At 36.6% G+C, this 25,528-nt stretch overlaps 1 protein-coding gene across 1 annotated transcript in view; it reads left to right on the forward strand.

The window, feature by feature from the left end:
- The window catches only part of DEUP1 (deuterosome assembly protein 1), an 88,417-nt gene that overhangs the window by 22,750 nt on the left and 40,139 nt on the right, over positions 1-25,528 (forward strand). The window contains exons 9-14 of the mRNA XM_027087782.1: positions 4,642-4,755; positions 6,761-7,003; positions 12,942-13,087; positions 16,494-16,599; positions 21,442-21,639; positions 23,341-23,427. Coding sequence (XP_026943583.1) covers positions 4,642-4,755; positions 6,761-7,003; positions 12,942-13,087; positions 16,494-16,599; positions 21,442-21,639; positions 23,341-23,427 — 894 coding nt within the window. The remainder of the gene's footprint in view (positions 1-4,641; positions 4,756-6,760; positions 7,004-12,941; positions 13,088-16,493; positions 16,600-21,441; positions 21,640-23,340; positions 23,428-25,528) is intronic.

The raw sequence follows: 25,528 nt of genomic DNA on the forward strand, positions 1-25,528 counted from the left end.
CTCCCTGTGTATTGAGATTGGTTTTTGTTGTTGCTGTTGAGGGCTATTTGTCTCTAGTGTACACAATGACATGTACCGCTGTGGTAACAAACTCCATTAGAAATCAACTTCTCATTGAATATATTTTCTTAGTGCACCTTCCCTTCAGGCACTTAGTGAATTAAAACATCACTTCGATTTATACATCTTTTATGTGTATCAGCATTTTTGGAGAGCAAAAAAAAAAGTTCAAAGGAACTGCAGATGTTGAGTGAAATTGAAGGACATCCCTGGGGTCACTTAAAGCGAGTGTCTAGTAAATCTTTTAATGGCTGTTTAACTATTAGGTACTTAAATCCCAAAGAAGCCTCATAGCAGTTTTCAGAACAGAGCTTGTAGTTTCAGGATCTTTTCTTTGAAGAGGTAGTGCCACTCCAATATAGCTACCCCATGTTACCCAGAACTTAAAATCTCAGTCCCTATAAAGGTTTACTATGGCATAGATACACTTATTTTAATGCCCTTAACTTTCCAACCTTGGAAAAAATAAACCAGCTATTTTTCTTCCCTGTGCCCTTGAGCATTCCTGCTACTGGTCACATAACAGCAAATAGATTCTAGTATGAATCCCTGTTCTCTAACCTTAGCTAAATTCCCAGTGCTGCTCAATCATTGTTTTTTAATTGACCTCAAGTTGACCCCTATCATGTTATCCAAGTCATTTTTTTTCCCACTGTTCTCAAGCCCTAAACCCCAGCTTCTCCCACCGTCAGCCAATGATTTCAGTTTCTTCTACTTTGTTAATAGGTAATGGTTCTGTACTTCCCAATCACCCAGGTAGAAACCTCTTAGGAATCTTTTATCTGTTCCTTTCTCTTACTCTCATATTCCAGCCCAGATTTGCCCCTTTCCTTTGTCTAATGCCTCTTATCTCTGTCTTTCTCCTATCTAATTGTCCTTGCCCTGTTTCATACTTCTTCATCTTTATCATGACTCTTCAATTAAGTCCTTCTCAAACTTTTCCTCCAAAGTATTTTTAAGAGCAGGAAAAAACAAAAATCTGGAATCACAGTCCTAAAACCAGCCTATTGCAAGAACTTTGTTGGAAGTCTTTGGTTTTAGTTTTTAAATTCCTGCAAATTTTATATTGTACTGAATAATAAATGTACCTTCTTTTAAATACAAAATTACTACCACTGAGTAAGGTTGACCATCTAGGAAAATGCACTGTGTATAACTCCCTGGCTCTTGCAATGGTGTAACTCGACTGGCTTCTGAAATATTCTGGTCTCACAGAAGATGCCCAAAGATTGCGACATAATATACACGAGCTTTCACTGAAAATGCAGTTAAGTCACTGATGTTCCATTTGATTGACTTCTCATGGGGATTAGTGGGAGAATTACATTCATATAAATTGTTTGGACAAAGAAAAAGCCTTACATTAAGTACTTTGTGTGTATACATTTTACATTTAGGGAGCTAAATATTTATATAAAATGTATCTCATGAAATTATAGTGGAAATTAGTAGCAAAGTATGACTTGATATGTTTGTACTTATACAAACATTTTTAAGCACACTATGTAGATACAGTTTAATCTACTTTATTACAGAAATGCTTCATGTACCTGTTTTTGCTTAGAAGCATCTGAAAAATTAATGTGTAGGAGATGGGCTGTTCCAGTTTTAGTCTACATCTAAGCATGTTTCTCCTTGGGGACAAACATTTATACACTGGTACAGCGATCGAGCAATGGGAAGCAGCTTGCTATAGTGGAAGAACCTGACAGTTTACAACTTAAAATAGGACCTGACTGACTCATTTATTTGCCCTGTGACCTTTAGACAAGCTGTTAACTTCACAGAGATTACAGTTTTCACCAATAAATGGGGGCTAAAATTATAAGTGACATTGTGGTTATGGAAGAAAAAAATATATGTGTGTGTATGTGTGTTTAGATGCACACTCAAGCATTTGGGGGTAAAAATACATGAAGTCTGGAAGTTGCCTTAAAATACTCCAACAAGAATGGGTGGAGCGATAGATGAAATATAGATGGACTGAGTTGACAGTAGTTAAGCTGGGTGAAGGGTATATGGGAGTTTGTTTTTCTCTCTACTTTTATGTAAGTATGGACATTTTCATACTAAAAAGTTAAAACTATCTTGCAAGTGGAGGTTTGTAGAGTCCCTGACATACAGTAATCACTAAAGAAATGGTCATTCTACCTCTCAAGATTTAGTAGAGGGATTAAAAACTATATATAATAATATAGCTTCTGCTAGAAACTTTGATTTTAATGCCTCTGATCCACTCTCAAACTTAAAGACCCAGAAAAGGTTTCTAGCTGTGGAAAACGTACTCTAGAGGTTTAAGCAAGTGTACAGAGCCTCTGGAGCTGGAGCCTGGGCCGACACCTCCAGTCTCTACAAAATCCTCATAAAGCTTTTCTCTGTCTTTGCACGGCCCCATGACTGCTGGAGATATTGTGCTTACTTGTTTGCTGATCTTGAAATCAATACATCTGTAAGACCGAGGAAGCCAGGACTGTTATAAGGACCAGCCTATATGTTTGTGACACACATTTTTAGCCTTGTTTGGCCTCATTCTTGGCCTCATTTCTACCTGTTGTAGAATTTGTAAGGAAGTGAGGCTGATGTTCCTGCCTCCTCCTAAAGCATGCTGGGAAATATTTATTGTCAAGATTGAGATTGTTGGGTGTTAAGTATTAATATCATTGAAAGATATGAACTGTGCAAGTCAACCTTGCCCACATTTTGACTTCTGACTCCAAATACTCCTTTCTAAATTAAACAGCAATTTTTTAATCCACCTTGTACTGATTTGAAGTGTACCTAGTTTTGTAAATTTGTCACTATTTCTGAAGACCCTGTTTTCATGTACCTAATTTTAAATTGTCAAATGTCAGAATCAAAATCAATAACTTTAAATGAACTGTCTCCATTTATCTTAATAAATATGGTCTATTTATCAGGGTATTATTATATATTTAAAACAGGGTCTATCTATATTTCTCCATCTTTCTTACCACCACACAATTTCAGGTCACCTTTAATTACTATAAAAGCCTCCCAATTTATAGCCTTCTTTCACTGATTATTTTGGGACTTTTGGATTTATAAAATGAAAATTTCCCCAAATATTCTTTAAAATCATTTCTCTATAGAAAATATGAAATGCCATATTCTCATTTTAAGCAAGTTGTAGCTTTCATTCTCTAAATTAATATATTTATTTTCCAGCTAGCCAATCCAGTCATTTCAACCATCTTCAAAACATCGCCAATCTCTCTAGCCAAATGAACTCTTTTTCAATTGACATATTATTAGGGATGGCTAAGATAATCATGGCATCATCTGCATGGCTTTTATGTGGCACTATTATTGTACTAATAATTTACAATTATTTACATGTACATTTCCCTACTTTATTTTATATATAAATTGATTTTTTCTTTCAAAAATTTGTTTCTTTTAATCATGAAATATTTCCAAATTCTCCTCTCTCCACAGTACCTGCTGGACACTAATACTACTAATACTACAATTAATACTACTGAGCTGATAATTGGAAACATCAATGCATTCATGCCATGTATCTACATTCAGTAATATATCGCTATGGACTAAGTAGCTATAGAGTTTGTTTCCAACCACATTGTTTTCTTTGCAAAATTTAGTGAGAAATGTTTACATTTTTGGAAATATTAATACCATGCTTTTGTTTGTGCATCCCTGTACGTGGTGCCTGGCACTTTGTCATGCACTGTGAGCAATACAAAAGTAATGAAATACATAGTCCTTACCCTTAAGTTGCTTACAGCCTGGACAGAAAGATGAGATATGATGGCCAGCCCTAGGCAAAATTGAGAAGCAGTGAAGTTTTCTCTGGGATTCCCAAAGCCACATTCTTTCCTCTTATAAATTTGTGAACAGATAACCAGGCTCCATGAAGACACTACTTGAGCAAAACGGTGAAGAACTGAGAGCATGCTGTATCAAGTAGTTGTACCACTTCTTCCCCAGCTTAGCCCAGTTGCTACTGCCTAAAGGAGGCCTGAGATGGTTGTTCTGTCTGTTCTCAAGAATGGGTCAATCTTGGCTTCACCTGGGATAACAGTTTTGAAAGCCACATGGGACAAAGTCACTAAATCAGTCCAAGCCCCAACCCTCAAAAACAAGAGAGCAGGTTTGGTGACTGAGTGTAAAGAATGAAAGAAGGGAAAAAAACTTCTGGTGTCAGCTCAGGAAATAGAAAGGAAGTACTGGTTGATGCAAAAAATTGTTTGAAACTCCACTATTTGTTATCAGTATTTGTTATAAAATTTTTTTTATATTTTTAACAAACAAAAATCCTTATTTTTAAAAAGATGCAGTAAAGGAACTATACTCCAATAAAAATTAAAAATAAAAATAAAATAGCGGATTCAATTCCATACTTTCCTAGCAAAAATTAGAAGATATATCTATTACTAAATCCAAGATGAGTGATTTGATACTTTTTTGTTTTCCTAATGGGGAAAGAATGGATTTACTTTTTTTCTCAGAAGAAAGATGTACAAATGAAAGAAGCCCTGTTCATTGTGCTTTAAAATGAATAATTTTTTCAATTTATATTTCTCTCTCCACTTTTTAAAGGAATTTAGAGCAAAGTCAAGAGAATGGGACAAGCAGGAGATACTATATCAGACTCATCTGGTTTCTTTAGATGCTCAACAAAAAGTATTATCTGAGAAGTGTAATCCATTTCAGGTACATCATCTAATACTATCCTCTAAATCAGAATAAATTAGAAGTTAAATACTATTACTCTCTTTACCATTCAGCATGTAATCCTTCTACAGATACAAATGCCAACTAAGGGAAAATAACCAGAGTAGGTCCAACACTGGGTAGAGTTACAAGTGCATGAAATATCTGTAATGGTGACTTTAGTCTGTATGTCTCAGAAGGTGGTGCTATTAAAAGTCTCCATTGTTATTATGTCATTAAATAACATGTTTTTGCATGCCTATGAGCAAGTCATTTAGAAAGTCTTAAGGTTGCTTGGTCCTGGCACTCTAGAACCTTACAGCCTAGACACAGATAATACATGTACAGGTTTACAGATAATTAATGACAAGTGAATGAAAAGGATACAAATCCTTTTGGAGGTCGAAGGAGTACGAGAAAAATTTGGACTGACATAGTCAGGAAACATCCTCCAGCAGGGGTGGGACTAGGCCTGGGCCTAGAAGAAGAATGGCTATATTTTGAGACAAGAGAGAATGTATTCAAGTTGGTGGAAATAACATGAGCAAAGTCACTGAGGCAAGAGAGCAAAAGGCAAATTCAGGGAATGGAAAGTGGGCCAATTGGCTGGAAGTCCATGTGGGAGGTGAAGGGGCAGTAGGCGGGAGGGAAGGCTGGCGAGTTGGATATTAGATTGTAATAAGCCTTAAAGGCTTACCTAAGGAATTTTGAATTTTTATTAAAGCTGGTAAGAAACATTTTTGTTTGATATATACTTATTTTTCATTCTTTCTTTAAGTTACTTGAATTATATGTTATACATGTTCCCTGAATTCAACAGTACAAAATAATGTGATGTAAAACTGATAGCCTTATCCTCTATTTCATTCTTATCCATTTAATATAAACACTGTTAACAATTAGGTGTTTATCTTCACATACATTTTCTTTTGTTTGTACAAATATGTAAATATATGCTTGTGTGGAAATTGTATATTTTTCTTTTTTAAATTTTGCTTTTTTACTTAATAAGCCATGAATAGCCTTTTGAGTCACTACTTAATTAAAATATTTCAAAGTATATAGTGTATATATATCATATATACCATAGTATATCGCAGATGTACCATAATTCTTTCAATCATTTCCTTATTAACTAACACTCAGGTTGTTTCCAGTTTTCTGCTATTACAGTAGTGTAACAAATACCCTTGTATGTACATCTTTAAATACGAATACTTTCGTTTTGTTAAATAAAAATCCTAGAAATGATCGCTGAGCCAAAGGGTATGTTCATTCAAAATTTTAATAAATATTAGCAGATTCCTTTCTTAAAAATGATAGTAATTTATAATTCATGAACAGGCAACAAGACTACCCCTACTCTCACCAGCATGGACTATCTGTCTTTTGATTTTTACTAACTTGATGGACTAATAGTAACCTTGACTTCATTTGCTTTACGTTTCTCTGACTACTTGTAAGGTTGAGCATCTCTTCTTGTGTTTCTCAGCCTTTTTCATTTCCTCTTCTGTGAATTGCCTGTGCATAAACTTTGCCCACTTTTCTTTTGTGTTGTTTGTCCTTTTCTTATTGATGTGTAGAAGTTTTTGTACATCAGAAATTACCCTTGTTATACATGTTGACAACTTTTTTGTACAATCCAGATTTTTTTAATTTTGTTTATTTTTTTGTCATAGAGACATTTTCAGCTATTATGTAATTGAATCCATGCTTTTTTCATATCTTCTATATTTTCTTTTTTGCTGAATAAGAATTCCCTAGCAAAAGCCATCTACTCTCCTCTGCATCTTTGCTCTGAGGTTACACAGATATATTTTCTCTTTATGCCACCTGAAATTGAGGTTTTAGAATAAACACAAGACTGAATTATGAAGGACAAAGCTTCATTATCTAATAATATATTTAAAGATGTTTTACTAATTCTTTTCTATCATTCTTGAACTTTATGTAAGCTTAAATACGATACTCTTCACTTAACTGACACAATTTTCATATTTCTCAGAAACAGGTGCAAAGTTACCAAACTCCACTAAATAGTAAAAAACAGGACATAGAAGAAGACAGCAGCTCTGAAATTCCTTGGATATGCGAACCAGATACCAGTTGTGAAACCAATGAAAGAGATGAGTTCATTATTGAAAAATTAAAATCAGCTGTGAGTGAAATAGCGCTAAGCAGGAATAAGTTACAAGATGAAAATCAGAAGCTCTTACAAGAACTGAAAATGTACCAAAGACAGTGCCAGGTAAGGATTTATTTGTTTTTCAACTGTTATAGCCCATGAGTTGTACAAATGATGACTCAACAGGCATGTGGATTAGAAAGCTAATTTTTTATTGCATATGTACATTCAGCTCATATTTCCTCTTAATAAGTAATTCTTATTTGATGAGTAAATTCAGTATTTCCATGGGTACTTTTCCCCACTAGCTGCACTCGGGTTCTGCAGCGACATGGTAATAAATATTACCAGTGCCGTAGAACTGTGGTCTCTCACAGACCTCTCTTCCTAAAAACCATGGCCCTTTAGCCACACCACACCCTCTGTCCCCAGTGTTCATTCTCTCTGACACTGTGCCTCTTTGCCTCTCAGGAGTCCTGGGCTGGAGACCCAGGAAATGATTAAGGGTTTGACAATCTAATCACCTCCCTGAGAGGCATGAGGGTCACTCACTCCCTGTGATTTATCGCCATTAACCTTATCATAATCGTTTACCAAATAGGAGGTAACTCCACCTTGGTAGATGTGATGGATGGTTTTTCCAAGGATTAATTTTTTTCTTAACTCACAAATCTTTTTTTTGTCTCTCTCTTGGAACCACTAAGAAGGTTATGCAGCATTCATCAAAATTGATCATTACCAATTTCTCGACTAAATATGTATTTCTTATTCATGGCTCTCCCAGTTACTTGAGACGTTCTGTGGTTTTCTCTCCCATTCTAGGTCTTATCTCCCACCAGCAAACATTCAGCCTCTTTCTACTGATTCCTCTGTGTCAGTTGGCCCATTTCTTAGTCCCACTCTATTCCCTCCTCAGGCTGAGGTCACCTTTCCAGGTCACTGCCTGAGCAGACTCCCACTTCTCTAAGATATTCCACCTCAGACTCTTCTTCCCAGGGTCACTTCTTAGTGTTGGGCCGACTTCTCCTTCCCTCCTTCTGCCACATTGTATGTGGGATTACGTATGGGATTCATCCTTTCACTTCTTTCTCTGCCAGCATCTATCGTCTGTGTTCCCCTGTCCCCACGTTGGCAAGGGGACAGAGCACAGGCTCCCAGCTTCTCCTATCCTGTGGCATTTCTACGAGAAGTACAGCTTCCCACCCCAAACTCCAGCTTTGTTTGGGGAGGGGGTGTTATTCCAATACAAATGAGAAAGCAGCTGTACACAAACCAGGCTAAACCACAAATGCTAAACACTGAGAAAGTCATACATCTTCTAGAAACAGAAAAGTTATTGATGATGCTTTCTCTGGATTCACTAGAATGTAAGTGAGACGAGCCCCTCCTCTTCTGCCCTAGAGCTTGTCCAGGTGCTTTCTAGTGTTTAGCTCGCCATCAGCCCACCAGTCCTGGTGGAGCTGGGTTTGCGTGACTGCTAGTTCTGACAGGCTCCCCTTCCTCCCAGGGGCTGCTTCCCCTTCATCCCCCTGGACAGGGGCCACGGGTCACACCTCTGGCCCTGATTTAAAGACGACTTAAATTTATATTTTGCAGCTGTCTTTATACTGCTAGAGGCTGCACCAGGATCACAAGGGTTCACTTGCAGAAAAAAAAAGCAAATTATTCTGGAGTATGTTTCACACACACACACAAAAATATATATTATAGTTCTAATGAAAAGATTTTTGAGAAGTAATTTGCTTCAAAAACTTCAAGGTGTCTAAAAGCTAAGATTTCTACTTCCAGGAAAACACTAATTAATTTTGATGCAACTAGAAAAAAATGCTGAAAATGATGCTTTTGTTTGGCCTTTTCCCTGTTTTACTTCCAAATTTTACTTACATTTCATTCTTTTGCTTTAGAATAAGTATCAATTATTTACTGCTTGGTAGCTGATTGAGGGTTCAAACTCACTGCTTCTCTCAAACCATTAAGCAAATTTCTAACTAAACAGATGGGCCTCAAACTAGTTTTACAAAATTTATATTTTACCAAATGGGAATAATTAGAAGTGAATAATCACTGTAACCAGTGCATGTATTTAGAAAGAAGTTTCTCTTCTCTTTTTGCAAAACTGTCATATGATGGTGTTCCACGTCTTGCACATGAATTTAAAAAGACAACCATTTCAGTCTGAATTACTGTCACTTATTGTATATAAAATTCTCTTTAGTTTACAAGACACTTTAATGCCAGCTGCATCTGAATTTTCACACGAATCACACCTTCTCACTTGTCTTTCCACAACCTTGAAATGGGTCAGCATAGCTATTAATTCCATTGCATATGTTTATTTACTGTGCTGCATTACTCACATTTTGAAAGTGTACAATATTTCCCATTGGCAGTTAATGACAGAAATAAATTGTTCTGCATTTTTTCTAATATCTATGCCAAAAAAATGGACCTTTTTTGTTTGCTTGTTAATGTGTCATTAAGGTACTAGAGCAGCACTGTCCAATAGAAATATAATGCAAACCACAAATGTAATTTAAACTTTTCTAGTAGCCACATTAAAAGAAATAATACGAAATAGGTGAAATTAATAGATAATTGTAATAAACTTTATGTAACACAGCATATATCCAAAGAGTTATCATTTCAACATATAATCAATGTAAAAAATTATTAATGAGATATTTTACATTTCTTTTCATACTAAGTCTTCAAAATCTGGTGTGTATGTTACACTTACACATCTCAATTTGGATGTTCAGTATTCACCAGAAATTCCCAATCTGTATTAAGATTTCATAAAATTTACAGTTAAAAAAGTAGAGATTTACATACCCAAGTTGTTCCAAGCAAACTTGAAAGTGTTGCAGTAACTGAATCAAGTACCAAAGAATCATTTTTCCTGAATATTTGCATCCACACTGACAAATAATTGATTTGACTTTTATACAAAAGCATGCTAATTTTAAATCACCTAATCTAAGTTAAATCACCAGTTCTTGTGTCAACTCAGTATTATTAACATTGAATTCAAAGGGATATTACACAAGTCAAAAAACAACTCAATTTATCAATATCAACAAAGCTTATTTTTTTGCACTTTCTAATCAATTTTACATAATGCTGTCAATTATAATTAAAAACTTTCACATATTCCTTCATGTTAGAAAAACCTGTCAAATCATTATTATTGTAAAAGTTTCAATTCTAACATAAATTCTTCTACCTGTGCAGCTAGATCACAAAGAAGCTTTTTTTCCCCTTAATTATATCTCCAAATGTCACTCTTTTTTTTTTTTTTCCTTTGCGGTACGCGGGCCTCTCACTGTTGTGGCCTCTCCCATGGCGGAGCACAGGCTCCGGACGCGCAGGCTCAGCGGCCATGGCTCATGGGCCCAGCCGCTCCGTGGCACGTGGGATCCTCCCGGACCGGGGCACGAACCTGTGTCCCCTGCATCGGCAGGCGGACTCCCAACCACTGCTCCACCAGGGAAGCCCCAAATGTCTCTCTTTTAGGTATTATTTTCTAATGACAGTACACAAATAGACTCCATTATTATCACATTTTACAGAATTCCATGGTGACACTACATTTCATTGTCCTGGAGTTAGAGCCCTTTTGTACCCCACCCCTTCCCCAAGTGAAGGCAGGCCCACTCTTCTACATGCAGGTTCATGTTAGATTGCTCCCTGGTAGTAAATCTGCAATGCAGGGAGCCGGGAGAGTGCCTTCCTCAATTGGGTAAAGTAATCGATGAAATTCACATCAAGTTAATTTGTCTTTCTATTTGCTAATCTATTGTTTCACATTTCTTTTGTTTATTTTGGAATTTTAACCTCATCTGAAAAACCCCCACGTTTGAGACAAGGACTTTATCCAAACAAGTCTGTTAAGTCACCTATTTGAATATATTTTCATTCTTATTTCCAAATCAGCCAGGAATTTCTGGGGCTAAAGTATTGCAGCTAGGTCTTTTACTGAGCCCAGGTCTCTAGGTCTCCTGGAAAGTAATACATTATATTTAAGACTTTGGTAAAAAAAAAAGAAAGTTTATCTGGGAACCCATATGTCCTATACTGTCTACATGATTATAATTCTAAGCTGTGAATTTTTGCATCAGAATTAATGAATAAGAAAACGTATGTCCACGTAAAAGCTTATACGTGAATTTCATAACAGCATTATTCATAATAGCTAAAAAAAAGGAAATACCCAAACGTTCATCAATTGATGAATAAATAAAGTGGTATATCTATACAATTAAATATTATTAATAAAAAGGAATGAAGTACTGATACATGCTACAACATGGATGAACCTTGGAAGCATTATGCCCAGAGAAAGAAACCAATCACGAAAGGCCACATGTCATATGATTCCATTTGTATGAATTGTGCAGAATAGGTAATTCCATAGAGATACAACATACGGTAGTGGTTGCCAGGGGTTGGAAGGAAGGGAAAATGAGGAGTGGTTGCTAATGGGTATGTGGTTTATTTTAGGAGTGATGAAACTGTTCTGGAATTAGATAGTGGTGACGCTTGCACAACTTTGTGAATATTCTCAAATCCACCGAACTGTACACTTTAAGTGGGTGCATTTTATGGTATATGGATTATATTTGAATGAATCTATTATTGATATATAAAGCATTATTGAACAAATGATTTTTTGAAAATATCAACAGTGTTTTTTTACAGCCTTTATTAGCAGTGCCCTCAGAACAACACCCCCCCCCCCAAACTTTACCAATAAGCTACAGGTCTGCTTTACTTATTTTGCGCGAAACAATTATTTTTGCGTCTTGAATGTTCTAACTGAACTAGTAGACAAAAGATCTGGATTTTTCCATTCCAGAATCTGCAACTTATGAGCTATGTAACTTTGGACCAAGTCTGGCCCTCAATTTCCTCATCTATAAAAATGGCGATGGATTTGATGACTTGGGTCATCAAATATATTAATATGTATTTAATATTAATTACATTAATAAATATTCATTTCTCTGTGTAATTGAGTGGAGGAGACCTGTTGATATGAAAGGACTCTTCCATTCCTCTCTCCCAGAGAACAGCCAAGTTCTGCTGGAGAAAATCACTCAACAGGTCATGGGCACAAACCTCAAATGAGTATCAACATTGCCAGGAGTCCTACTGTGTTGCTCCAAACAACTAACTCTCCCATGCCCATTGAAGGCCATCTCAAACCTTCTCCACTCTCAAAAACCCCTCCCCCACCCCCACCTCCACCTCTCCTTCCACTGACCTGACATTGCCTTTTTCCTTCACAAGGAAAATAAAAGCCAACAGGTAGCGCCTCTCCTAGCTCCCCATTTCCAAATGCATATACGTGTCTCCATTCCATCTTCCTTCCTTCTTTCCTACTGCAGGAGCAGAGGGACTCCTTTGCTTTAGGCAGTTCTTTCACTTGTGCTTTGGGACCCACCCCACCTACCTTCTCAGGAACCTGACACTGTTAGTATTACCCCTTCTCTCTCCCCACTAGATCCTTCCCAACAGCTTCTAAACTTGCTCAAGTCCCTGCTATTAGCCAGATAAAACACTGGGCTCACAGGATTGCTGGTATTTCTAGTTACCAGCTGAAGTAGGGCTACTATTGGGCAATAGTGGAACCGTAAACCATGGTTTATAATTCACTTTGTTGGCCAGCTTTGAAATTAGATTTTTCTTGGCTATTATCTTATTTAAATTAGGAATTATTTGCATTCATTCAAATTTTATGCATTGATATTTTATTCATACTTTTATGTTTCCCTCTTTCATACAGTATGGCCATATTTGGATGCTTCTTTGTCTTTATCACTAGACTGTAAGCTCATGAGGACAGATCCCGTGTCTGTATCCTCAGTGCTGAGCATAGAGTAAGAGCTCAGTAAATATTTGTTGAATAAATGAATGAAATTCTGTAAGACAGAGCCAGCAAAGGATGATATATCAGTTCATTTGAAATTAGGCTGCTTCATAGATGTTAAATATTTTTAAAAGTATTATACATCATGATATCCAAATGTGAGGATTGAAATTTTTTGATGTTTTTATTTAGGCCATGGCAGCAGGACTCTCAGAGGTGAAAAGTGAGTTACAATCACGTGATGATCTCTTGAGAATTATAGAAATGGAACGATTGCAGTTGTACAGAGAATTGTTAAAACTAGGAGAGTGCCAAAGTGCTCCAGAAAATAAAAAAAGGTATATTTTTATATTCAGCAGCCTGAGAAAAACTATTCAAAACATCATGTTTGAATATTTTTAAGAGTTTTATATTTGAAACTAGAATTAAAAGTCAGTTTTGTATTAACATGCTGTTAATTATTAGGTAATATTAGATATTAAAAATAAAGTTAGTGGGGGCTTCCCTGGTGGCGCAGTGGTTGAGAGTCCGCCTGCCGATGCAGGGGACCCGGGTTCGTGCCCCGGTCTGGGAGGATCCCACATGCAGCGGAGCGGCTGGGCCCGTGAGCCATGGCCGCCGAGGCTGCGCGTCCGGAGCCTGTGCTCTGCAACGGGAGAGGCCACAGCAGTGAGAGGCCCGAGTACCGCAAAAAAAAAAAAAAAGTTAGTGATTATTTATCTTCAAAATCAGTATCTTTACTCACCTAGAGAATTACATCATGCTCTGATATGTGGATATTTATGTGTCATAATGAAGTCAGAGACTTTCTTAGAACTTTATTCTTCAGAATATCGTAAAAACAATAGTATAGAGCTGGTATTTAATTATCAGTGTTGGTAAATAAGATTTATTCCATATTTTTCAAATATTTTTATTTTGTTGGCCTTAAACCTGTTACTAACTTTTCACTCATAAATGTTGTATTTATTTTGGCCTCCACACTCACCACTGTGTCAGTTCCATTAAGGGTTTTGTTAGACCAGACTTTTTTTCCCTTTTTTAAAATCAGACAGATATTGTGTACTACATAACCACAAAGGAAATGGAACTTCAGAGGATTATTAAATGTTTATGTTTGTGAATAGGCAGTTTGAATGTTCTAACTATTCACTGATGTTCTAATTCTCATTAGAACTTGAATCCTTCATACATCTGAAGGCGAATGCCAGACCAATGATAGGATTTTAGAAACTGAATAGCCAAATGGTAAGGGATATTTTATTGAAGGATAATTACATTGTTTTAAAGGCAATAATTATTTCTTCAAAGTTGTGGGATCTGCTAGCATTTCTTTGAGGTCTACGCTTAACAACAAATGGCAAATTAAGATCCGTAAAAATGACCTACTGTGCATCTAACCAGGGATGGTAGAATGCCTGTTAGCCAGTTAGCATTATAGAGTGCTCAGATATATAAGCTATATGTCATCACCACTGATCATTAATAAATCCACTGGAAATATATTATGTGCAAGGCACTGTCCCAGTGTGGTGAGTTGGTGAGAAATGTCTTTGCGCAAGGAATGTATATGCCTAAAAACGTAAGAAGTTTCCTACAAGAGCAAACCATTCAACCCATGTCTAGCTCTGGTTTGTGAAGAGCATTGTAGGTATTTTCTCTGGAACTTCCTCACAAGGCCAATGCTGAATTCCAGACATTGCCAACTGTCCTTCAATACATGATTTAATCTAAAATCTTGCCGTTATTCACATATTTGGCCAATACGACTCTTCTGGTATGCCTGCTTGCCATCTTCTATTTAAGTTGGTATATATTTTGGTCTCCAAGCTACATCTTTCTAATTTGGAGGATATTCTTCAGTTCTAGTATTCTGAGATTTGATGAAAAGATAGATATTTAACTTTTCACAGCTTCCATTGTATTTCAGACTTTGGGCAGAGTCTTCTCAGCCTTCATCTTTCCCACTGAAAGTTTCTAATTCTTTTAGTTTGTGCTCATATGAGCATGATTCTATCCTCTTTATTGTTTTGGGTTTTTTTTTGAATTTAGACTCTGTTTTGTCTTTACAGCTGTATTAAGGTGAAGCAGCCATGGCTACTGAGTGTAGACACACAATAGCTTTATAATAGTAGCATTATAATGTCTTCATTCATTTTCAGAACCTTTCTCCATAATGCTAAGATTTTGTTAGCTTTTTCTTGTCTTACTTATAGAAACACCTTGGGCTGATATGTTCTGAGAGTTATAAAAATAATTTCTACATTCCCTTCTTACAAGATAAATGATAGTTCCTTTATATCTTTATATTAGCATGATTATTGTTTTCTTCTTTAAACTTGTCCACATTAAAGCTTGATGTTTGTTCCCTTCACTTACTGAAATTTATAAGGTCATTATGAGGTTTTACCATTCAGTTCAGCATTCCACTCCCTGAATTGCTTAGGAAGAATTAAAAAATTAGGAAATTTCATTTTTCACCTTTTTAAAATCATAGCAAATAAGAGAAATTTAAGATGGATCCTGAAATAATGTTTTAGGAGAATATTGGATAAAATACAATATATTACTGAGTGGGAAACAAAAGGGGACTGAAAAATAATGTGTTCAGTACATTCTAATTGTACAGGAAACATGTATGTTTTTATACACATATGCACAGGCAAAAAAGACAATTAATATACACAAAAATGCTGACAACAGTTTTTCCTAGATGACAATTTATCGCAGTATATACTCTGATAAACTGTTTTCTACACTTAACATGTATATTTGATAATCAGAATAAAAGCAGTCCAGTCCAGACATATGTACCTCAGGGATATCACTATTAATTTATACCTTTTAAAAGAGCCCTTTATTTTCCATCTTTACATTAGTTATTTCTCTATCATTACTCAGATTTTGTTGTGTTTGAATGTGTGGCTTAAGTTTTTGATTTGTGGAACTTTTTAAAAAGCTCTTTGGAAATCTAAAATTATGCTCACTTATAGGTGGGTACATTCCTCAAAACCCCAGACTCTACCAGGTTAGTCCAGCAATAGTGGAAAGCATGTTTCTTTTCTTGCCTGGTTATCTTTATTTTTCTGTTTTAATGTTTTTTTAATTTTACCAACCTCCCTGATGTGGAAGTGAACATTACCTGTTTCTAGTTCTCCAACCTTCCTATGGAAATGGTACTTTTTATACTAGTTTCTGCCTTTCCTCTCTAGTGTCCATATATGGTTGCTATTCCATTTTATAAATTGAGCAGCCAAAAAATAGACATATTTGCACTCTCTCTGGGTAGCCTGTCAGATTTAATCATTTTGAATCACTTTTACAGAGTAGCGGCTCCCCCCGGACATCTCCTGACATAGTTCCTTTCCACGATGTAGAAGCAGGTCAGGTGTATTTTCTTTTTTAAATTGGCTCCCAAGCTATTTTATTATACCGAACAGTCTTTTCTTCTTATCCAAAAATCTTATCTACATATGCAAATCCAGTATTCAGCCAATTTTTAATGTATAATTGAAATTCCATATTAATAACTAGGTTTTATTTTTTTCACTAAGACTATTTGCACTCAGTTAAATATGCAAATACTTATGGGACCTGAATGTATTAGAACTTGCCATTTCTGTAACTAGAAATGTTTCCAGCAGACTAATAATCTATCTCTGCATCCTATGATGGCCTAAATTAACAATATAATCACAACAATTTATCAAGTTAAGCTTAATTTTTACTCATTATAATTTGTAGACTTGAATCATCTTATTCACCATCTATTAAAGAATCAGAAAAACAACGGAAAGAGCTGTTTGCAGTGACCCCAGATCAACCAAATCATGAAAAAGAATTGAACAAGGTATGGCAAATAATGAGCTTTGTTCTTACAGGCAGATCTGAGGTCTCTGAATACAAAGGGGGAAAAACATCTTCCCTCTCACTCCGTTCTTTTTTTTTTTTTTTTTTTTTTTTTTTGCGGTACGCGGGCCTGTCACTGTTGTGGCCTAGGCTCAGCGGCCATGGCTCACAGGCCCAGCCGCTCCGCGGCATGTGGGATCTTCCCGGACCAGGGCACGAACCTGTGTCCCCGGCATCAGCAGGCGGACTCTCAACCACTGCGCCACCAGGGAAGCCCCCACACTCCCTTCTTTTTCCTTCTGTGTTTTCTCCTAAGAAAATAACCTACCAAGCTGCTAATTCTGACACTCCTCTGTGTGATGCTACAAGAAAGACAAACCTTAGGTCATCACTCTGCTGCTGGGAGACTGCCCAGGAAACACAGAGGGCCTGTGGCTCAGTGCAGGGTAGCTGAGCGCAGGAAGTGTGAAAGCAGAGGCCTGCACTCAACCACACGCTAGGTGTGTGAGCTTTGGGAAGTTGCCTATGCGAGCTGCTTATGTTTCTCATTTCTAGGATGGGGGTGGGATAATTCGCCCTACCTCATAAGGTTGTGATGAGGATTAAACAAGCTTAAACAACTCTTGCCATGTGCCAGAAGCTGTTCTAAGGGCTTAACAAATCCTAATTCATGTATTCCTCACAACCATCTTATAAGGTAGGTACTAATGCTACCCTCTTTTACATTTAAGGAAACTAAGGCACAGAGAAGGTCAGCAATTTCCACCAATATTATATAACTAGTAAGTAGCAGGGGCCGGATTTGAATCCAGGCAATCTGGCTCCAGAATTCATACTCTTCCATTAAATCCATAAAATAATGCAAGTAAAGTGCTTAAAACGGGGCCTACCTAGCTCAGAGGAAGCACCTAATGGATGTTGGCTGCTCTTGTTATTGGTGACACCCACATTTTGTCATTGAGCACCTAACATGTGCCAAGTACTCTGCCAGGAGCTAGGCAGCTACAAAAACTGTCTTCTCTTCTTCCTCTAGTCAAATTCAGTAGTGGCTTTCCCATGAGTTTCTCACGACTCCTACCCACTTCTCTGGTCTTTCAGTTTAAGGATTACACAGAATATTCAATGCTATATAGTCTAAACAATTGTTAAAAGCAGGAAAATACTGGATGTGGCTTTGAATTATCATCCGGTGCCCAGCAAAGTGCCTGACACACAATGAGAAAATAAATATTTAGAGAACAAATTAATTAATATTAAGGCTGAAGTCTCCCATAATTGTATAGGGTCATAAATTCAGTTGTTTGTATAAATTAAACAAACATTTATTGAGTATCTAGTAGGACTGTTGCTGTACTGCTTGTTTCTGTAGGAAATATAATAATGTAAAAGCCAAATCCCATCTCCTGAAGAATTGACTGTCAGGCAACTATTTAGTGTAGAAAAGGTGTTATGAATTACTGATCATTTTCCTTATATTTTTCACATAATCCCATGAAACTTATTTTACTGATATTTTAAAATATAACTTTAAAAACTGTTCTTGACTGGAGTCCCCAGTGAATACATTATGATAAAAGGTTGACTAAATCCTCCTAAAGTATAGTTACACCATTCTTAACCTCATAGATTAAGGTAGAGTAATAAACTTAGAAGGAATCTACTGATTTTGCACAGTTTTGATGTGGAGGGAGAGACTGCAAGACACAAATCTCTTTACAGACTCTGGGAGACCTCTAGATAATGCATTGCTGTGCAGAAAAGGTAACAAATGAATTGTGTATAAATAGCTATAGTTTCTGGGAAGTGTTTGTAGAGAGCATTTTCATTCTCTTGTAATAAAACCAACAAGAGCCATGTACTATGAATCTTGCAAGTGTTTTATTTCTTTCTCTTTTGTCAATTATAGAATGATTTTTAGTAACTTATTTTGTGATAAAATTGACATTTTTAATAAAGCCAAAAGTCATTTACAGCTAGGTAAATTAATCTCATTTAAAAAGAAATTTTGCAGTATAGCATGTTTTAATATCTAAATGTTGTAAAAATAATGAAAATAGTTTACTCCTTCTTCATGATAATATATTCATTTTTTTCCCACATTTTAAAAATACCATTTTAAGAGAACATGTTAAACTACACCATGGGGATGCAATCAGCAAAATCCAAATTGGGGCAAATGATAGAACAACCCCATTGTTCATCAAATAAATTGTAAGAGAAAAAAATTGGAGAGAGAAGATGGGAGATGAAAGGAGATGTGTAATATTGCCCTGGGGTAAGGGTGTTTGTACTTCAGTCTCCTAGTCTACGCTTCTGCTCTTAGGAGCTGGATAACTTAGACCCAGTCAGTTCCTTTCCCTATGAGCCTTTGTTTTTCCATTTTTTTAATGATGGAGTTAGGCCATGTGATTTCTAAGGTTATGTCCAACTCTGAAATTCTAAAAATTTTGGTAAAAAGAATAGACTCAGATGAGAGATTGATGGTATAAAGCCTGAGGCTGGACCATGGTTGCCTTACTGACCTGAGGACTTTCCATGTTAGGTCATCCCACTCTGGCTTTTTTCCAATGTGGGAACCACGTTCTAGGGCTATGCTCACAGAGGTTACATAGAACAATGGGTAAGGACCTGGAATCAGACTGCCTGTCACCAAGAATGTGACTGTGAACAGTTATGTATCTTAATTTTCTGATCTGGAATATAGAGATTGTGGTGATTAAATAAGACGATGTATGCAGAGTACTCAGAACACACACACACACGTGCACACGCACATGCATGCACAAAGAGAGGCTTTAAAAAGATAGGTGCCAGGGGCTTCCCTGGTGGCACAGTGGTTGAGAGTCTGCCTGCCGATGCAGGGGACATGGATTCGTGCCCCAGTCCGGGAGGATCCCACATGCCGCGGAGCGGCTGGGCCCGTGAGCCATGACCGCTGAGCTTGCGCGTCCGGAGCCTGTGCTCCGCAACGGGAGAGGCCACAACAGTGAGAGGCCCGCGTACCGCAAAAAAAAAAAAAGATAGGTGCCAGTCGCAATGTGTGGACCATATTTAGATCTCAATTCAAATAAGCAAACCTGCAAACCATTCATTACACTTCTGATACAATTTTAAATTTGATAGTGCCTGGATATTGTATGATATTGAGGAATTGTTGTTAATATTTTTAAGACATTATAATGGTATTCTGGTTATGTTAGAAAAGAGAGCACACCGCTATTCTTTTAGAGATATATCCTGAAATGTTTAAAGATGAAATGAAAAAAAAGTTTTTGAAGTAAGTTCCGAGGGGTAAATTCATATAAATCTCTTTGTGAATGGCCCCTCCTTAACTCTCCAGCCTTACTTCTCACAACGCGCCAAGTCCCAGCCACTCCAAGCTCCTCTGGGTTCACTGAGTGTGCCTTCTCCATCTGACCCCGCTCCTTCACTGCATTCGTTGCCTGGGAGCTCACCTCCATCTCTCTCTTCCATCTGGCTTCCATTCATCCTTCAGTATTCCGTGCGATGTCCCTTCCTCTGGGAATCCTATCCTGGCATCCCCAGGCTGGAGTAAGCACTACTCCACTACATACTGCTGATATCAGTTGCTACACTGCGTTCTAACTGTTTATTTTCCTGTTTCCCCTGATGGACTGTGATTTTTTTTTTTTTTTTGAGACCGGTAATTACGTACTTTATCTCTGATCCTCAAGAATCAGAGAGAGTGAAAGATTTCTAGAAAGACGGGAGGAGGCTGGACTAAGACAGTGGTAGTAGGAATGGAAAGCAGAGGTGAGATTTAAGAGAGGTTGAAATAGAAGGGACAGAATTTGCTACCTGACTTGATTTGGGAGGATGAGGGAGGGGAGGAGTCCAAGGTGATCCAGAGGTTTCTACCATGGAAGGTTTAGCTAAAGTTAAGAATATGAGACTCCATCGGCTTAAGAAGTGTAGGTGATGCTTTTTGATGGACACCTTAAGTTTGAAATTTATTGTAACAAGATTCTTAAAAACATAGTGTTCAGTCGCAAATAGTACAGCATGATTTAGTCCAAAAAAGCACTGAATTTAGATCCAACAGTCCTAAGTTCTAGACCTAGCTCTGCCCGTTAATAGCTTTATGAATTTGAGCAGGTCACTTAACCTCTGTAAGCCAATTTTTTTCTCCCTAAAAAATGGTTCATCAGCCTCTGGGCTGTGGGTCCAGTGCTCTTCCATGGCACCAAATCCGGAGTGGTGGTTTAATGGGTATCAAGTAAGTTACACGAGATGAGTGAGTTCCACAGTCTGCTGCACAACACAGTGCAACAGTGAACAGTAAGGTATTGTGCACTTAAAAATTTGTTAAGAAGGTAGAGCTTGAGTTAAGTATTCTTACCACACGTACACAAAATTAAAACAACAAAGGGACACAAAGAAACTTTTAGGTGTAATTGTCACGTTTATTTTCTTGATTTTGGTGATAGTAACACAAGTGTATGTCCAAACTCACCAAATTTTATCCATGAACTATGTGCAGTTTTTGTATAGCAATTATACCTCAATGAAGCTGGGAGAAAAGTGCTTGATAATACTTTCCCCACCTTCCTGTCAAAGTCGTCATTAAAGTGGTATCAGTAGTTGGTGATGACTTACATACAATAGAAAATAGAAGTGAAAAAAACATTTTGAAATTGGAAGGAAAAAGTAAATGAATCATTATTGTAAGTATCTTTTTCATTTAGCTTTGATCAGAAAAGGAGGGTAAAGTGAGGTCTGGCAAAGTTTTAAGATAGGATGGGAAGACCGAACATGGCCAATAAAACCTTTCAGCTGCTGTATAAAGGATTTGTTACTATTTTCTGGAAAATATCTGCTGCAGATAAGAAGCCAACTCTATCAGGAGGAAGAGTACCATAGCTCTGAGCAGGAAAGAATGAGGAATGAAATCTCTGACCTAACTGAGGAGCTTCATCAGAAGGAAATCACTATAGCAACTATCATGAAGAAAGCTGCCTTTCTGGAAAGACAGTTAAAAATGGAGTTAGAAATAAAAGAGAAAATGTTGGTGAAACAACAGGTATGCAAGCGGCAGGAAGCACCTGTCCAGGTCACTCTTGCTTAGTGCAAATAGTCGCCTTCCTTATTGATTAATAAAAGGGTTGTATTTCTTGTATTGTTTCTGAGACTAACAGCACAGAAATGCTTTGTGGAGTCACATAAAACCTTGGTGAGATAATGCAAAGTGTCATCAAACAAGAACCAGGGAAACAAGTGACAGCACAAGAAAATTTCTTTAAATCTCATGCTAACATTTTCTAGTGACCCATATTCTGATCACCTCCCACAGCATGCTCTGGTCAAAGATTTCTTCCTGAATTTGTTTTCCATAGTTCTCTTCTATTAACATTTGTATCTTAAAAAAAGCTTCTACTCCAGCTTTTCTTGGGCACTTCCCACTCCCACTTCATACCTTTATTTTAGAGTTTTAAAAAATGGACATGAAACACGATTAGTTCATATTTACTGAACATTCACTCAATGCATAGCGTGGTTCATGGGGAAAAACAGCCATTATAACATTCTACTGTTAAAATACTGCAAGTGACTTCTAAGTCTTCCCTCCCTCCCTCCCCTCCTATTCATTTTGAAATTCCCTCAGTCCCATACTCATCATCAAATTGGTGGCCTGCTACTGAAAGTATAGGGTTTCTCAGTGTTTTTACCCCAAATATAGAGGGATTTTTAAATTTTATTTATTCATTTTTATACAGCAAGTTCTTATTTGTTGGCTATTTTATACATATCAGTGTATATATGTCAATCCCAATCTCCCAATTCATCTCACCACCAAATAGGGTTTTTGAGAGCACCATTCAATAATTTTCTAGGCATATGAGGGTTACTTCATAAATAACAGGGCTATTTCAATCCTGAGTATTGTAAAAACAAGAAAAGATTCTGCCTTTGCCCAATTAAGCTTTAAACTGTGATTAATTTGTATAATATTACAGGAAAACAGCATAGATAGGACAATAGCATTGGTTGCACCTGTAAAGGAAATGATATTTTTACAGGTGTTAACAGTGATCTGGGTAGTTGGATCATGAATGATTTTTAGTTTCACCTTTATATTCTTCTATATTTTTAGATTTTTGTCAAGGAGAATATATTTTGTAATTTACAAAAGTAAACCTTTTTAAGGGAAGTGTTTTATATGGAAATGAGCCCTAGATAAATAAAAGGGCAAATGCTATGTCTAAGTGCTCTTAAGTAGAAGAAATTAGGGAAAAAAATAAATGAGGAGACAAAATGAAGTTGTCACAAAAAAGAAGGAAATTTGGCAGAAGTATCAAGAAGAACAAAATTAAACATGAAATCATATTTGCGTATTGTAAAAATTAATCAGGTCATGAACAAATTTAACGGACACTATTATTCAAGCATGTTTTTAAAACTGTAATTTTTCTGATGGTAATTTGCATACCATAAAAAAATAGAAGTGAGAAATGGAATTTTGGAATAGAAAAGTATAATGAATCATTATTGTAAGTATCTATTTTTAATTTAGCACCAATCAGAAAAGGAGGGTAAAATGGGGCCTGCTGAAGACCTGAGAACTGAATGAAAATACCTGATTTATGATGATCCTGCCTAAGAAGTGTTTCCCTTCACTACACTTTGAAAATATTTACATTAACAAAATAAAATTAATTTTCATAGAATTGTGAACTTTTATTATGAATTTTACATTCACTTTTAACTACTAATCTCCTTTCAGGTCTCAGATAAGAGAGAGAAAGCTGTCAGAATTGAAAACACACACCTGAAAGGCATGATGGGAGATTTAGACCCTGGATGGTACATGGTAATATGCTGAAATCATTCAGTAACTTGAACAGAGAGATTACTTAGTTGGTCAGGATTTACCCAGACATTCTTTACTGAATGCTTCCCATACATGGCCTGACTCATGTGTCAACTTTCCCCTTGATGAAGCTGCTCCTGAAACTCCAGTCAGAATAAATCACTCCATCTACACTTGGTTTGTATTTTGGGTCCAACTTGTTTCATAGCTTATCACTTCCCCACTGGATGGTAAACAAAGACTGTGCCTCACTAATGTGTGTATCAAGAGTACCTCCCAGTGTCAGGAGTATAGACAGTGTTCAGTGAATGCTGGTTGAATAAAAAGGATGGATCAGTGAATGACTGAGGACTGACCGTGTGGTTTCAAGCAGTGTCTTTACAGGTTTACACAAGGCAACTTAAACAGGTTCTGTGCCTTTCATTTCAAATGTTTAATATAACAGTTGAGGGTTGGTTTTTTACATGTAAAATAGAAGAATTTTTATTTATTGAACTAATGAAATACCATTGTTACTTGTCTACCATTTATTTGCTCTGAGTGAAAATTCTGAGATAAAATAATTTTCTGCCATGCAGGGAATGGAGGGAGTATGGCAGGTGCTTAACCTGGCCTCACGTTCCTCAGCTGTAAAGTGAGGAAGTTGGATCGGGCATTTTCCAAGGTCCTTTCTTAAGCCAGGATACTGTATTTCTTTTTTTGTCAGTATTTTATTTTTGCTTTTTTAATTGAAGTATAGTTGATTTACAATATTATATAAGTTACAGGTATACTACATAGTGACTCACAATTTTAAAGGTTATACACTATTTATAGTTATTATAAAATATTGGCTATATTCCCTGTGTTATACAATATATCCTCATAGTTTATTTTATACATGATAGTTTGTACCTCTTAATCCCCTACCCCTATCTCTATATCTGTGAATCTCTTTCTTTTTTGTTATGTTCACCAGTTTGTTGTATTTTTTAGATTATACATATAAGTGATATCATACAGTATTTGTCTTTCTCTGACTTGTTTCACTTAGCATAATACCCTCCAAGTCCATCCATGTCGTTGCACATGGCAAAATTTCATTCTTTTTTATGGCTGAGTAGTATTCCATTGTGTGTGTGTGTGTGTGTGTGTGTGTGTGTGTGTGTGTGTGTACCACATCATCTTTATCCATTCATCTGTTGGTGGACACTTAGGTTGCTTCTGTATCTTGGCAATTGTAAATAATGCTGCTGTGAACATTGGGGTGCATATATCTTTTTGAATCAGTGTTTTTTGTTTTTCTCAGATACATACCCGTGAATGAAATTGCTGGGTCATATGGTATTTCTATTTTTAGTTTTCTGAAAAACCTCCATACTGTTTTCCACAGTGACTGCACCAATTTACATTCCCATCAACAGTGTGTGACAGTTCCCTTTTCTCCACATTCTCAACAACATTTGTTATTTGTGTTCTTTTTGATGAGAGCCATTCCGACAGGTGTGACGTGATACCTCATTGTGGTTTTAATTTGCATTTCTCTGATGATTAAGAATGTTGAGCATTTTTTCATGTGCCTGTTGGCCATCTGAATGTCCTCGTTGGAAAAATGTCTATTCAGTTCTTCTGCCTATTTTTTGATCAGGTTGTTTGCTTTTTTGATGTTGAGTGTATGAGCTGTTTTTGATATTAACCCTTATTGGTCATATCATTTGCAAATATTTTCTCCCATTCAGTAGGTTGTCTTCTCATTTTGTTGATGGTTTCCTTTGTTATGAAAAAGCTTTTAAGTTTAATTAGGTCTCATTTGGGTTTTTCTTTGCTTTTATTTCCTTTGCTTTAGGAGACAGATCCAAAAAAATATTGCTACAGTTTATGTCAAAGCGTGTTCTGCCTATGATGATACTATATTTCTGTGATAGTATGTGCTTGTTCTCCTAATAGTCTGTATTCTAGCATCATAGAATAGAAGCATTCTGCATTCTTCTTTGGGCCTTGTTATGGATCCTGTGATTGGAGTATAAATGGATAAAAAGTAAAGTATGTGTGATTTCCCTGTCTGTTACAGAAAATCTGTGTAACACAAGGACTTTTTTTTTTAAACTGGATACATGAAAAC

Source organism: Aethalodelphis obliquidens, unplaced genomic scaffold, assembly GCF_003676395.1.
Source record: "Aethalodelphis obliquidens isolate GAN/ISIS:26980383/991018 unplaced genomic scaffold, ASM367639v1 scaffold60, whole genome shotgun sequence".
Lineage (NCBI taxonomy): Eukaryota > Metazoa > Chordata > Mammalia > Artiodactyla > Delphinidae > Aethalodelphis > Aethalodelphis obliquidens.